Source organism: Delphinus delphis, chromosome 19, assembly GCF_949987515.2.
Source record: "Delphinus delphis chromosome 19, mDelDel1.2, whole genome shotgun sequence".
Taxonomy (NCBI): Eukaryota; Metazoa; Chordata; class Mammalia; order Artiodactyla; family Delphinidae; genus Delphinus; species Delphinus delphis.
In genome coordinates, this window is record NC_082701.1 from 16,518,332 (window position 1) to 16,533,900 (window position 15,569).

Sequence of the window (15,569 nt, forward strand, 5' to 3'; positions counted from 1 at the left end):
TTACATTGCCTGGGAGGAAAGGTTCTTGATATATGCAGGTAAACAGCTTGATGGAATGATTTCTCTCAGTGTCCACCTTGTTGCCTCTACATTCCTACTTTGAGCTTTATAAGTGTTACTGAGTCCAGCCTCTGGCCAACTTCCTGATACTTGATGGTGTTCAAATGTGCTGGCTGAGGAGGAATCTTCTGTATGATTATGTCACACTGCCTTTTTGAGTAATGTTGCTTCTTGGATAACCTGATGCAGTATTTAGTCCTTTTCCTTGCTCAACAGTCAGTGAAAACCATTTTCCATCATTTTATGGAAATGATGCTTCAGCTTCTTCTCATTGCCAACTAAATATCCTTGGATATCAAATACAATTTTCTGTCTGCTTTCATCTAGCTTTCATTTCATTATTTGAAATTTGTAACACAGGAAAGAAATGAGCTCCTTTTTTTTTTTTTAAGTTTGTGGAAGGGATTGGCAATAGATGCCTTCGCTGCCTTTGGTTATTAGAAATTCTGTATATGATATAGTGATTAGAAATAGAAATCTATCTTTTCCTCATGTGTTCCTATTTTTTTTGCCTTAATGATTCTTCTAAATTTTGGTTATTGGAAATTCCTCTAGCTATTCAGAGATTAACCTGTATTCTTAGTTTCTAGCTATGTGAAACTTTAAGATTCTAATTTTAATGAGTATTTAAAGGGAAGTTGGTGGAGCGCAAATTGGATTTCAATAACTGTCTAATATCTGAAACTGGAAAAAGGATTTTTCATAACCCAGTGGTAACGTGCGTACTCTTGTCGTCCCCCCCCCCCCCAATCCTGTCATACAGCATGTCACTGCTTTTGAGCTAGGTAGTTAATACTTGTATACATATTTTTTTTATGTGACTCTTCGTAATGTTAAGATTTTCTGTTCCTATCCCAGAGAGACCCTCACTCTTAACCCTGGATACTGTGAGTCTAGCAGCTGTGTGCTCTGGATGTCTGATGGTGATCTCAGTTTTACTTAGTCTGCATTATTGGTTTTTTATAAGTCATCTAAAGATCCTAGAGATTTCAGAATGTAGGTGTTTCAGACATTTTGCACATTTGGACGTAGCACATAACTATCGGATCGTTTTTGGTTGAACGTTGTACTGTGTAACTTGCTGCCGACAGTCATTTTACTTTTATCTTGTTAATGGATCTTTATTTGCATAAAAGGAAAGAATTGGAGATAGGACTGAAATCAGAATCAAAGATGGAATTGCCACCATTCAGGCCTTTGCAGCATCCTGTTGTTACTTTAATGAGATTTAAAAACATTTCTAGATCAGGGAAAAGTATAATCCACCAGCACTGTTCTACTGGACTTGAAGATTTCCCATCCTGGACTAGAACTAGGTGACTTAAAGGCAGCACTAGGTCAAGTGTTTGACATGGTTCAGTGCCTAGCTTTAGTGTTACTTTTAGGTAAATCAGCTTTTGCTGCAGTATATCTTCGAGAAAAAGGAAGTACAGTATCTACCCCTGCTGTCTGTGGCAGCATTGAAGATAGGATTTATCAAATACAATCTCTTTTATTGAACTCATTGACAGTATGTTGGCAGTCAGAGCTGTAGCAAATCTTTGTCTTTTCTCTATGTTACTAGAAATTACATTCCTTGTTGTTTTTCTTTTAGTAAGGTTAGTGGTAACCACCTCTAAGTTAAGTGATTCTTAAGGTGTAGTAGAAAAGTTTTATCATTGACACCTTTGAAGATTCAATGGATAATATCTAATTTGTAATAAAAATGGAAGGAGCTTGGTCCTCACATTTAAGAGAAGTTAAATCTCCTTACATCAAAGTCCCTGTGTTGATCTGTTTGTCCTCTTCTAATGAAACATTACCATTCAAGAGGATTTTAAAGAATTAAAAACAAAAATTAATCCCATTTTTGTTTTCTACGTTGGCCAACATGTAACCTGAACTCTAAATTTTCTAGTACTTTCCACTGTTTAGCTTTAAAGTGTTTATAAATGTGAGAGCTTTTTTAGAGGAAATGATTTTTTGGTTCAAGTAAATAATTATTCTTAGATCCCATGGAATATCTTAAGTTCTAGATATGTGGTAATATTCTACTAACCCTGTAAAAAAAAAAAGAACTATTAAAGCTCTAAGTTCACATAGCTAAAAAAGAGTCTATTTATACAACATACACTATTTTATACAAATAAATACTGGTACATAGCTGGCAACATTACAGTTTACTATTCATGTGATATTACAAAAGCAAATATTAGTACTGTATCTTTCTGCATTTAGGTAACCAAAAAGCAATTCATTGTGTAAAAGTTTAATGGATTTTTATACAGCACATGCAGACAAAGAAAATTTACCAGTAAAACATTTACTAAAAGCAAGGAACAAAATACAAGTTAAAATGAATTCCCATTCAGGTAGTAAGTAGCCCAGTACATGTAGACATATATTCTGGTGCAAACTGGCATAAAGTACATGGCAGAACAACACCTTAGAAAGCATCCTAGTGTCCTGCACAGACAGCACAGAGCAATTATTTTACTAATTATTAGCACAGAGTAAGCAATAGGAAAGAGTTGAACGAACCCTGTGGATTGTTGGAATCCACATCTTTTTCTTCATTATTGATAATGACTGCAGTAGAAACCAGTTCATCATTATATTTGCGTAAGTATTACTCTGCAGCCTTAGTCACATGTTCTATTTAAAGCATGACCCTGCTTTTAAATCAGTGTCTCTTGTTTTGAGCTGTAAATTATCAGAGTAATAAATTTACATTTTGAATATTAGGGGCGAAATATACCTCTACCTCTGGTAAACTGAGTTTCTGTGGCATGTTGTTTTTGTTGAGGAAACAAAAACATAAACTCTTACACTTGAAGCTGTTATTCTTGCACTGTGTTTTGTGTTCTGCTCTGCCACTGGGGTGTGGTAACATCTTCACAGCTCACCTCAGGCTTGCTAACTGTACACCTCCCACCTTTGTTAACAGTTCAGCTTTCTGTCCACGTTGCTGGTATTTTGAACACAAGATACTTTTGGGACACTTGGGGTGGGGTTTTCCATTTTTCATTAACTACCTCATTGTGACAACTTCCTGCTGAAAATTACATCTGGTTAGAAACTGTCATATGACAAATGTATTTGTAGAATGAAACCTGTTCATAATTGGGGGTTGCAGTCCTCCCTTAATGCTGCCTATCTTTAATTAGTTTATTTGTCTTTAATTAGTTTATTAGCCAATCTCCAAAAAAATATTACCATGACGTGCGGCTTTGTATTGGTATTTAGAATAATACTTGTATATCAGCCTGTTAGTTTTGACCTTAAGAAAATTGAAAAGGGCTGTTCATTAATGTCAAAAGAAAAAATTGTTTATCCACCAAAGTTCTTGTGAACTGAAATGTTTTAAGGAATTTTCTTTTCCTTTTATATTTTCAAGTTTTCACACAGTTAAAGTGTTGTGGTTTCTTTCTTATTTTTTCCTTGACCTCAGACAAGAAAGAAAAAGAGAAAAAATTCTTTCGGTTAAGATGTGTCGAAATTCAGAAATAACAAATAAGTTTCATCTTTCCTGCCAATTCACAGTGCTTGATGTCCTGGAACACTTTCATGAGAATGCTTATGAGCTAAGTTCAGGATCATTGGGAGAGACTGCCAGGATTCTTTGTCCACCAAGGGTGACTAAGGAGGAAGTGCTGTAAATTGGCCAAGAAATCATCTTTCCCTTGCTTTGGTTTTCAACATTAGAGTATTATTTTGGCTAGCCACTGTCAGTTGTTAAAACAGATTTGTCTGGGAATAAACTGTCATTAAATGGATGTTGTGTTAATTTTATTAATCACTTTTGGCTTCGAATTGCTGCCTTTTATGATATTTGACTCCCCTTCTACTTTGTTTCCTTGAAGACTTAGGATTTGTAAAGAAGCAGAGAAGCTGTGTGATTCCTTACACATAAGAGTGACAGGAAGAAATAAGGTTTGAGGAGATGTTATTGAGGAGAAGTAATATGTGATTTATGTTAGGAGTGGGTAGTTAAGGAGTTATTGGAGTAGCCCATTGGTGGTAGATGGGGACTTGGTACTGTGGTAGCTTCAGAAATGAAATGAACCTGTAAAACCCAAGAGATTTTACAAGATGGGAAGGTTGCGAACCTTGAAGAGTGATGAAAGTTGGAAATGGGATATGAGGGTTAACTAGCTTTACCTCTTTTAGAAAAGGGGGGACATTTTTATAGTTCAAGAATGATCCAGAGGTTATTCTTGACCTCTAGAGGTTCTTTCCTGAATTTGGGCTGGTACTAGACCTGTAGCCAATATTGAATCAGATAATTGTACTTAAAAAAGAAAGTATCTTTATATCTTGTGCTTTTTCCATCAAGGTTAGGGAACTATATGCCTTGTTTCTAAAGAGAAATAATTGGATAATACTTTATCACAATGGTTGGCTTCAATGGCTTATATTTGGAATGTATTGAAGTTAGTAAAATACTATTGCTATCCTTGATCTTAGTTATTATGGTATGATTAAGTATTAACTCATTTCTAATTCTACTATGGTTAGATTTGTTCTCTTTTTTTTTTTTTTTTTTTTTTTTTGCGGTACGCGGGCCTCTCACTGCTGTGGCCTCTCCTGTTGCGGAGCGCAGGCTCAGCGGCCATGGCTCACGGGCCTATCCGCTCCGCGGCATGTGGGATCTTCCTGGACCGGGGCACGGACCCGTGTCCCCTGCATCGGCAGGCGGACTCTCAACCACTGCGCCACCAGGGAAGCCCTGTTCTCTTTTATTATAATGTATTTCACCCTATCAGTGGACTATGTTAAACTTCACTTACAGTCACTTAAAATGTTTGTTACTGAGTATGTAGAACCTGATTGGAGATGGGGCTAAGGGCAGTATGACGACTTCTTCTCTCTTGGAATAGAATTTTGTGGAAGATCATAAAATATTTTGGCTACAGAATATACCAGATGCCAGTTACCCCCTCTAATATTAAAGTTGCCATTTTCTATCAGACTTTTAGTGTTTAAAGAGCAGTTGAACATTACATTACAGTTAGAGCTAAAATCTAACTTTTCTTTAATTAATTAATTTATTATTTTGACTGTGTTGGGTCTTCGTTGCTGTGCGCAGGCTTTCTCTAGTTGCGGCGAGCGGGGGCTACTCTCAGTTGCGGTGTGTGGGCTTCTCACTGCGTGGCTTCTCTTTTTTGCGGACTATGGGCTCTAGAGCACGTGGGCTTCAGTAGATGTGGTGCGTGGGCTCAGTAGTTGTGGCTCGTGGGCTCTAGAGCACAGGCTCAGTAGTTGTGGCTCATGGGCTTAGTTGCTCAGCAGCATGTAGGATCTTCCCGGACCAGGGCTTGAATCTGTGTCCCCTGCATTGGCAGGCGGATTCTTAACCACTGCTCCACCAGGGAAGCCCCTAAAATCTAACTTCTTTATTTTCCTTCCCAGAGGTAAGGAGCACTCTGGTCCTGAATTTGTTGTTTATCAGTTTTATGCATTTACTATTTATGTATTGGTAGCAGTTGTTTTTTAATATATATATATAAATTTATTTATTTTTTGTTTATTTATTTTTGGCTGCGTTGGGTCTTTGTTGCTGCGCACGGGCTTTCTCTAGCTGTGGCGAGTGGAGACTACTCTTCGTTGTGGTGTCCAGGCTTCTCATTTTGGTGGCTTCTCTTGTTGTGGAGCGTGGGCTTCAGTAGTTGTGGCTCACAGGCTCAGTAGTTGTGGCTCAAGGGCTCTAGAGCACAGGCTCAGTAGTTGTGGCGCACGGGCTTAGTTCCTCCGCTGTATGTGGGATCTTCCTGGACCAGGGCTCGAACCCATGTCCCCTGCATTGGCAGGTGGATTCTTAACCACTGTGCCACCAGGGAAGTCCCAATAATTCTTATTATTGTTTTTTGGGTTTTTTAAAAAGTTTTTATGTAGTTTTTCCATTCCACATTGTTGAGATTTAGTCGTGTTGAGACATACAGTAATAATTAAATTGATAAACAATACTCCATTAAATTCCTTTACTACTTGTTTATATCTATAGTAGTACTTACTTTGTTTAGCTTATTATTAGTTTTTATGTTTTTCCATTCAACATTGTCTTCTGAGATATTGTCATGTTGATACAGATAGTTTGGTTAATATGTTTCTATTGCTATAGAAAAATCCAGTAAATTATAGTGTATCTATTTCCCTACTTTAGCAAATTAAATTGTAACTAATTTTTAGTTATTACCAACTATTGCAGTGAACCTGTTTCTTCATGCAGATGTGCAGGTTATATTCTCAGAAATAGAATTTCATGATGGCTAGGTATACACATTTTCCACCTAGCCAAGTATTTCCAGATTACTCTTGAAAAGTGGTGGTGCCAGTTTTTATTATTGTTGGAAATGTATGAATTACTGTTTCCCACATCTCACTAACACTTGGTTTTTCCAATCTGGGTTTGAAATGACTTCTTAGTATTTGACCTACTAATATTTTAACCAAAAATCTAACAAGACCTGGCATATTTTTATGTATTTAGTGGCCATTTGGATCTCTCTTATGTGAATTTTTAATTTATTCATCTTTTGTTAGATTATATTCTTCTTAAACCTCTTTGGTGGAGTTCTGTTATATATTCTGATGTGTTATTTTTAGTTTTATGTGTTACAGATATCTTTACCAACTAGTAGCTTGCCTTTAACTTTATTAAATCTTTTGCAGTATGTTGAAAATTAGCTAAATTTTTTGTGTGTCTTATTTAAGAAATCCTTCCCTGCCTTGAAGTTCCAAAGATAATCTTATTTAAGTTTGACTTTTCAGATTTAGGAATTCCAAAAATAGTGAATTATATCATAAAGAAAGGAAGTAATTTTACTTTTTTCATGTAAAGAACTGGCATCTCAATGCCATTTATTGAATAATTCAGTCTTTCCTCACTGCTCTGAATGCCCATCTCTTTTATATATCCAGTTCTAAGTTTGGGAGTTCTGTATTCTGTCCCACTGGTCTTTTTGTCTTTCTAGACTGCCTTAATCACCATAGCTTTACCCTAAGTCTGTAGTGTGAGTTTTCAGCATACTTTCTTTAGAATTTCTCTAGTGGTGTTCCTCCCCTCCACTGTTGTGGATTTTTGGATGTTTGTAAGTTTCCAGTAACAACCCTGTGGTGGGGGGAATTCCCTGGCAGCCCAGTGGTTAGGACTTCACGCTCTCACGGCAGAGGGCCCGGGTTCAGTCCCTGGTTGGGGAACTAAGATCCCATAAGCCGTGCAGCTCAGTCAAACAAACAAAAAACCCTATGGGAGATTTGATTGGAGCTTATTTGAATTTGTAGGTAGATGTGAAAATTGCCATCTTAAAATCTATCTCACCATTTATGTAGGTCTTTTGGTTTTATTATTTTCTCTGCAAAGATCTTTTGTGTATAATGTTAGCATTTGTTAGTGTTGTAAATAGTTTAAAAAAATGAGTCTTTTCTACTTGTTGGCACTTGGAAACACTGTTAATTTTGGTATGTTGATCTTTACTCGGCAACTTTGCTGAATTCTTGGTTAGCTTTATAATTTGTGGTGTCTTGGATTTTCTATGTAGATAACGTAATCTTTATCCTTTATATGTCTTAAAGTAGAAAATATTTCTATCTCCTGAGAAATTAAGGCAATTCAGAAAAACTGCCACAGACAGGATCAGGATACTTAGAAGGCAGTTTCAGCTAGTTAGTTTGGGAAGTATCTATGTGAAGAGTTTTATGCATGTATGTCCTGTGACATACATACATAAACATACATATAGTCTTAAGTTTTTCTTGACACTAGAGTGTTCTGTATAAGGGCATTTAGACGTTAAAACCATCCCACTCCCATTTAGTATAAATGTTGCTGCTACTCTTGGATTTCACTCAGTTTATTTCCTTTTAGGAGGCGCAGGTCAGAATGGAGATGGGCTGCAGACCGAGCAGCTATTGTCAGCCGCTGGAACTGGCTTCAGGCTCATGTTTCTGACTTGGAATATCGAATTCGGCAGCAAACAGATATTTACAAACAGATACGTGCTAATAAGGTAAGGGATAAGTGTCTGGTCTTTTTCAGCTCAGCTAAAAACTATCATTATCCCCTTTTCCCCATCCCTCAGTAACTCTTAACTATGTCAGAGAGAATGGTTTAATATGATCTGATATAGCGGTTTAATTTGTTTAAGAGCCTGGTGTTACTTAGCATAATGCAGACAACACTGTTAGAATATAATGTTAGATTAGCTCATGGGTTTAGAACAAAACAGTTTGAATATCTGGGCTAACAGGGAACATTTTAAAAAAGGCACTATTTAATGTAAGCCATTGACCATACCTGCATATTTGTTATATTTATGGAAAAGTGGTGATGACTGTGTTTTCATCTTATTTTTTTACTTAGATGCGTTTCTGTTTTACTGCTAAGCCTCCCTTGCTTTCTTGAGGAAAAATAAAGTTTTTCCTGAAAGATCATTCAGGCAAGATTAGACACTGGTGATTTCATTTTCCTTTGTTCTCCTTGCAGTGGACTGACTCTTAACGATACAGCTTTTATCTTTAACAGTGATACTTGTATAGTTCTTCTTCTGAAAAATGTCCTCTGCTTATTTGGAGTTTGACTGGGGGAAAAATGTACATGGAAAAGAAATCCATTCAGTAAATAGTTGAGTGACGGCTGTGTACCAGCACTGTTCTCCTTAGTGGGGTCACAGTAAATAAAAATCCTCCTTTCTTGGTACTTATGTTCTTGCAAGGTACTTATTGTGTTAGCTTGATGCAGTGACTTCCCTGACTGAACATGTGGGTCTAGATGAAGCATCTACTGCCCCTAAAAATAAGTGTCACAACGTTTTTGTCCTGCCTTAGTGCTGGTCAAAGCCTTAAGAAAATTGCTATGTACCGTGAACTGCATACATTAAATTAATTAGTAGACCAAGAGTTAAAGGATGACTAATTGACAAGATGAACAAAAGGGTAAGAGTTTGAAGTAAAAGTCCTGCAGCCTCCCTTGTATATTATGTAAGCTTTTATTCCAAACATTTCACTGGAGCATTCTTTGAGCTTCTTCCCCAAATGGGCTTATATGTAATTCTCCAGAAGTTCAGTAGAACATATTATAATTGAGGGCAAAGTCCAGAGGACTTACCTTAAAAAAATAATAATAATAATTTGTTCCTTTAGGATAGGGAACACATTAAATCCTAACTTTAAAAATTAGCTAGCACAGGGCTTCCCTGGTGGCGCAGTGGTTGAGAGTCCACCTGCCGATGCAGGGGACACGGGTTCGTGCCCTGGTCCAGGAAGATCCCACATGCCGCAGAGCGGCTAGGCCCATAAGCCATGGCCGCTGAGCCAGCATGTCCGGAGCCTGTGCTCCGCAACGAGAGAGGCCACGACAGTGAGAGGCCCACATAACGCAAAAAAAAAAAAAAAAAAAATTAGCTAGCACAAATGAGGAATTAAATCTAAAAATATTCACCAAGGATGGTAAACATTATGCTTAGCTCTTTTTCACAAAGAAAATTAAGTGATATTTGTAGAATATGAGCTGGAATGTTGATAAAGAATATCTGGGAGATGACTGGATATGCCTATCCCGAGGAGAAAAACAGTCTTCCTCTGTCATGGACACCTCTCCAGTGTCTGGTATTTTATAGCCAATAGTTAAGAGAGAATTTTCATATTTGAGAACTAGAGTCTCTTAGTAACAACTGAGATTATTAGAATGGTAGTCAGTCATATTTGTTGCTTTATCTATTTTATATATATATATATATATATATATAATTATATGTACTGTGTGTTTATATATGTGTTTATGTTATATTAGTTCCTCATTATAAAACTACTGTATTTCATAGACTCAAAGATGCTGTTGATTGTAAGCTGCACCATTGTTATGTGCCACTAAGAAGTGATTTCAGTTAAACTAAGACATACCATCTGGAACACTATTGTGTTTTAACTTTCATATTCAGTCAGCTTTTTTAAAAAAGATGCTCCCGTGTCTTAAAATGAGAAAGGAAAACAGTGTCTGAACCTTGAGTGTGGACTATATACAGGTACATTCATGTGTGTTATTTAATGCACAAAGCAACAGCTTACAGGCTTGTAAGAAGCAGAGCTAAATTTGAACTCAGGGCTATTTATCTGACCCCAAAGCATTTTCTGTCTAACATATTCTGCTGTTGTATCCTTTTCATCATTTCTCTTGAGCATATTTATTGAAATTTCACACCTGGTAAATAAAACTGAGGGGGGAGTGCACAGGGACCAAGAGGGTTCTGTTGCTAAAGGAGACTTCTTTCTCTTAACACGCAATCTTCAACATCCATGTCTAGTACAAAACATTATATTATTTTTTTAATCCCTTCTTTTGACTGATCTGTCAGATTGCACAGCACCTGCTAACTAAGGATGGAAATGTTACGGGGAATGAGAGATGGAAGAACAATGAAACTTCTGGATAGAAAAGCTGCTGAATGGGAACAGCAGTAACCTAGAATACCTGTCTTCAGAATTGATGTAAAGTGGTTGAAGTTTCCATCTTCCTAGAGTTATAAGGCATTATGGACAGCCATGTCTAGTCTAGGTAGCCCAGGACCATCTTGTGGTGCTGGTTTACAGTGAGGTCACTGATTTATCTTAAGATGGGTAGGAAAGCTTGACCTATTTAGAATGAAGTAGGAAAGTGAGTATGTGAAATTGCATCTTAATTTTGTTTTACAGATGAAGAGGTGTTTGTTTTTTTTTTCCTTGTACTTTGACTCCATGTGTTACCTGAAATTGGTAAAGGGAAAGCAGTTGACCCAAGCATACAACTTAGTTTTTTCTTTTCTTTCCTTTTTGCTTGCTTGCTTTGGCCCTGTTTTATAATCAGGCTTAGCACAGTTTCTTCTACCATTTCTTCCTTTTTCAGTTTTACTTCATTTTTTTTCCTTTTTTAAATGTAGGACAGATTTGTATTTCCTGAGAGGAATAATTTGTAAGGATATGTTACGACTTCATGCAACTGTGACCCTTCCCAATTTCTGTAGTCCTGTGTTCTGTAGTGTTTAGTTCTCTAGGCCTGGACAGTCCAGGCATGGTCCTGGTTCTGACTTTAGGAAGTGATAGTGAAGGGTGGGCAGACTCTCCTGGCCTTTTTACCTTGGGCTTAGAGTGCAGTAGCCTTGAGGTTATTGCTGCTTGTGGCTAATGTCACAGCCATGTAATGCTGACCCAGTATAAACCCCGAATGCTAGGGAATCCCAGCTTGGGGTTGCCATGACAAGTGTGGAGTGGAACTTCATGGAGTTTTCTTTGCTAATAATGACCTTTCCTTTCGTGATTATTAACTATATTTATTAAGTATATTTTAGGAAAATTTAAGTAATCATGTAGACCTCTCCATAAAGCCTTACTTCCATCAGTCTCTTCCTTAAGCTCTGCCTCTTTTCTGCTCTCACGTCATCTTCTCTAAACTTCTGTTATAGCACTGTCATTGTCATACTTCGCCTGCCTGTCTCTCTGAGGTAGACGAAGGTAGTAAGCTTCTTATGAGTGGAATGTATTTTATTTATTTTCTTATTCTTAGGGTTTCACACCACCCAGCATGTGGTAGACACTCAATAAAGGTCACCTGAATGAACAGATTTTAGCTGTTTGTATGCTTTTTATTTGCTCATCTTCCTTTTAGTTGCTTTCATCCTTTTTGGTATGAGGTACAGTATAAAGGATTTAGTGGTTGGTTTTGTATGCTATAATGAACGAACAGAGTTCTGGGGGTCAGGGCAAGAATGCATGGGTGAATGGTAGCATATGAATCAGCATAGCACTTGAGTAAATATTTGCAAAAATAGATTTGATTAAAACTAATGCACATTGAAAAGACCTTTCAACAGATTAATAGGAGCTCTAATGTTGCAGAGGCCAGAAACCTTTACTAACTCTGTGACTGCTCTCTTCCCTCACATCCCAGGAAGCATATTTGCATAACTGATTGATTCTGTCTTCAAATATATATATATATATATATATACAGAATCCAACCACTTCGGTCCAACAGCGGTTCTTTCTGCTCCTCTATTTACTGTCCACTCATCCACATGTCAACACAATAGCAAATTGATCCTTTTAAACCATAAGTCAGATCATTGCTCCCTTCTGCTTGAAACTCTCCAGTGATTTACCATCTGGACATAAAAGCTGAAAGACAGGGAGTTACAAGGCCCTGCACCCCCACTTACCTCCTCTGCCTTGAGCTTCTGCCTCAGACTCCACTCATTGATTTTCCTTCAGCCATACCAAATTCCTTACAGTTCTTAAAGTTATCCAGCTGGCTCCAACCTTGAAACTGCTGCATTAGCTCTTCCTGCAGATATTCCCAAAGTTTGTTCCCAAGTTTCTTTCCAGTATTTGCTCAGACACCACCTTCTCGGTGCATTTTACCCTGACCGCCTAATATGAAAGAGTGCCTACTCCCACTTTATTATCCGCTCACTGTCCTTTAGTTTTTTTAGCATTTAACACTTTCTAATGTGCAACATAAATTTTACTTATATTGTTGATATTCTGTCTTTGTCCCAGTATTAGAATTGTAAGCACTTTGAGGGATGAGTTTGGATAGGAGTAGGGAGAAGGATATGTCTTTTTTCTTTCCTGTATCCCCAGCACCTAAAAAATGTTTGATGAATGGAGACGCAGTGGCTTGATTTGAATGAATGAAAGCCAAAACAAAGATTAGCTGGGTCTAACTAACCCAGCTTTTATCCCTCGTTCTGCCACGGATTGGCCTATTGACATGACCTTCGACCTGCATCCTCCCTGGGTCTATAAAATGATGGGGAATAAATGGTCCCTGCTAGGTCTTTTAAAGCTTTCACAGGAGGGTGTCTTTGTAGTCTCTAAGGTGTTTTTTAGAAATTATTTGGTAGTTTAAGGAGAAAAATTTCCCTTTGGAAAATATTGGCTGTTTTATCCTGACTTACCTTCTCACCTAAGAAAAATTGAGGGAGTAACTTTATACCTAACAGTTGGATTTATTTAGGCTCCTAGCTATAATTAATATAAACTTAATATTTTCTCGTTCAAGGGCAAAAAGTTTTAAACATAAAAGTCAAAAAATAATTATTATGCATTTCCTTTCTTGGTGTATAACTCTGCTAGGGAATATGGGAGATTCGAATATATTTGTATTTTGTCTAAGTCCTCAAGGATCTTACCATTAGTTAACATTTAAACGACAAATTGAGGCAACAATAAATGAAATAAATAATTTGGCCTAAGGTTCTGCTCTGGAAATGAGATTTAAATATACAGAATGTAAGATAAAATCACCATGCTTTAGGAAGTCTGGCAATGTGGATAAAGAAAATAAGGGGCTCAGTTAAACCAGGGACATTTTCTTGGAAGGAGGTGGGACTTGGCCTTGACAAGCTTTTTGAAGCATAACCTTTTGGATAGATAAATGTAAGAGAAGGGCAGAATCAGTATAAACAAAGACATAAGAACAGGTAGTGGGTAGTATTGTAACCTTTAGTTGCATTTCTTTACCTACTACTTTGTAATAACCCCCAGCTCTCAACAACAACTTCATATATATTCAGACATTTTCTAGGGGATAATGCGGTTAGTGTAACAATATTTGGAGAAAGTAGTTGGAAATAGATAAGGTAGAGATGGATTATGGACTATGCCAAAATGAGTTTGGGCTAGCTTTATATAGGAGATGGGGAGGTGGTTTAGGCTCTTAAGCAGAGAAGATGTTGAATGCAATATTCTGAGAAGGGAATGTTGTACAAAATAGCTGCTTTTTACAAACAGTTTTTACTTTGAAATGGAAAAGTTTGTGAGGTCTGTTTTATGCTTCTGATTGAAACAAGAAAATATTTTGCAGAAGTTCTTTTAGCCAGGGCTTCCCTGGTGGCTCAGTGGTTGAGAGTCCGCCTGCTGATACAGGGGACATGGGTTCGTGCTGCGGAGCGGCTGGGCCCGTGAGCCATGGCCGCTGAGCCTGCGCGTCCGGAGCCTGTGCTCCACAATAGGAGAGGCCACAACAGTGAAAAAGAAGTTCTTTTATCCAGAGAAACCCCATTTTGAAAGCTAGGGCAAATGTTTCTTGCTTTCTTAATAACCTCTCCCTCTTTCTGCAGAGTCTCTGCTTCATTTTCTACATAGCCTAGGTATAGTCTTATTCCAGAATAGGAAACTTGTTGTTTCTCTTACGGTTGGGGGGGGGGTATGTGTGTGTCCTGTTTTTCTTCCCTTTTAAACTGAGGTAAAATTCCATCGGTCCCTCTTAACCACCACTGGACCCCCAATCTCTTATATCTCCTATTTCACGGAGATTTTTGTATTAGAAATAACCCCAGGGACAGGATCATCTGGTTCATTGGCTCACAAGAGCCTATGTCATAATGGCCTAGGGAGCTCAAATTGATAAGTCAAAGTTTTTAGGCCCTGAAATCTGTTGATAGAACATTTTAGGATGTTCTCTGGGGGATTCTGATGCTGAGTCAAGATGATTGAGTCTAGTATTTTTCAGTTTAGAGCTTGCATTAAGACTTACCAGGGAAGCTTTTTAAAAACAGAATACCCAGCTCCCTACCTCCCTACCTCCCTACCTACCAGAGATTCTGAGTAGATTTGATGTTGGACCTGGGCAAGTATAGTTTGATAAGGTTTCCCCCAAGTGATTCTAATACAAAATTTCCATTAAGAGCTTCTTATCAGTCAGATCTCCTTATTTTCTAGACCAGAGAAAGAGAACCAAAGAGCACCTGCATCCCAGTCTTTTTGTTACACAGTGTCATAACTGGATTTTGGTCACTTCTACTTGCGTTGATGGGAGATTCATGTCTGTAGTTTTTGTTTATTTTTCATAGTAAGCTAACTTCTGTCTTCACCAAGCTGGGCCCATGCTGGCTACGGAGAGGATTTGTGGAGTCATTTAAAATTTCTTTTTACATTTTTTATTTTCTGGGGTGAATGTAAAATCTGAGCTTGAAATTGTCAAGCAGGAACCTAATCTGGAGTAATGCTTATGCTTGTGAGAAACAGGTGTCTTTGGAACAGTTTTAAGTTTTTGGTTTCTAAGATACTGACTGTAGAGACTGTTCCACCTTTGTTTCACCCGGTGGTTGTGGTTGCTCAGAGATAGTTGGTTTAGCTCATCATTTATAATTGTAGCACTTCTAGTTTGGTCATCCTTAAGCCACATTTTTGATCAAGTTAAGTAGAAAAGCTGCATTGCTATTGTTAATATGGTATAGTCTGGTTGGTGATATAGTGTAAAATACCATACTCTGATAAAGATCCCAGATCTGGAAGATGTGAATAAAAGATGCTACAAGCCGTGTAGGTCCATACATTCAAGTGGAAGAAAGGGGAAGCTTGGGTTTGAGTCTTAGGCTGTATTCATGGCTACTGCTAGGGCCTTTTGTTGAAATCACTCTTGGAAGAGCAAAGCTGCTGGTGGTATATTTTGTTTCAGAACCATAGGATAAAGGAAAAGGCCTCTGGTAAACCAGACCCACCCTGCCCCTAACTCTTGATATTAACTACTAAATTAAATTTGTAACTTACACCAC

At 37.7% G+C, this 15,569-nt stretch overlaps 1 protein-coding gene across 3 annotated transcripts in view; it reads left to right on the forward strand.

The window, feature by feature from the left end:
• Positions 1-15,569, forward strand: part of KANSL1 (KAT8 regulatory NSL complex subunit 1) — a 169,559-nt gene that overhangs the window by 99,841 nt on the left and 54,149 nt on the right. For all 3 annotated transcript variants that reach the window (XM_059997145.1, XM_059997144.1, XM_059997146.1), the window contains exon 3: positions 7,907-8,048. In XM_059997145.1, coding sequence (XP_059853128.1) covers positions 7,907-8,048 — 142 coding nt within the window. The remainder of the gene's footprint in view (positions 1-7,906; positions 8,049-15,569) is intronic.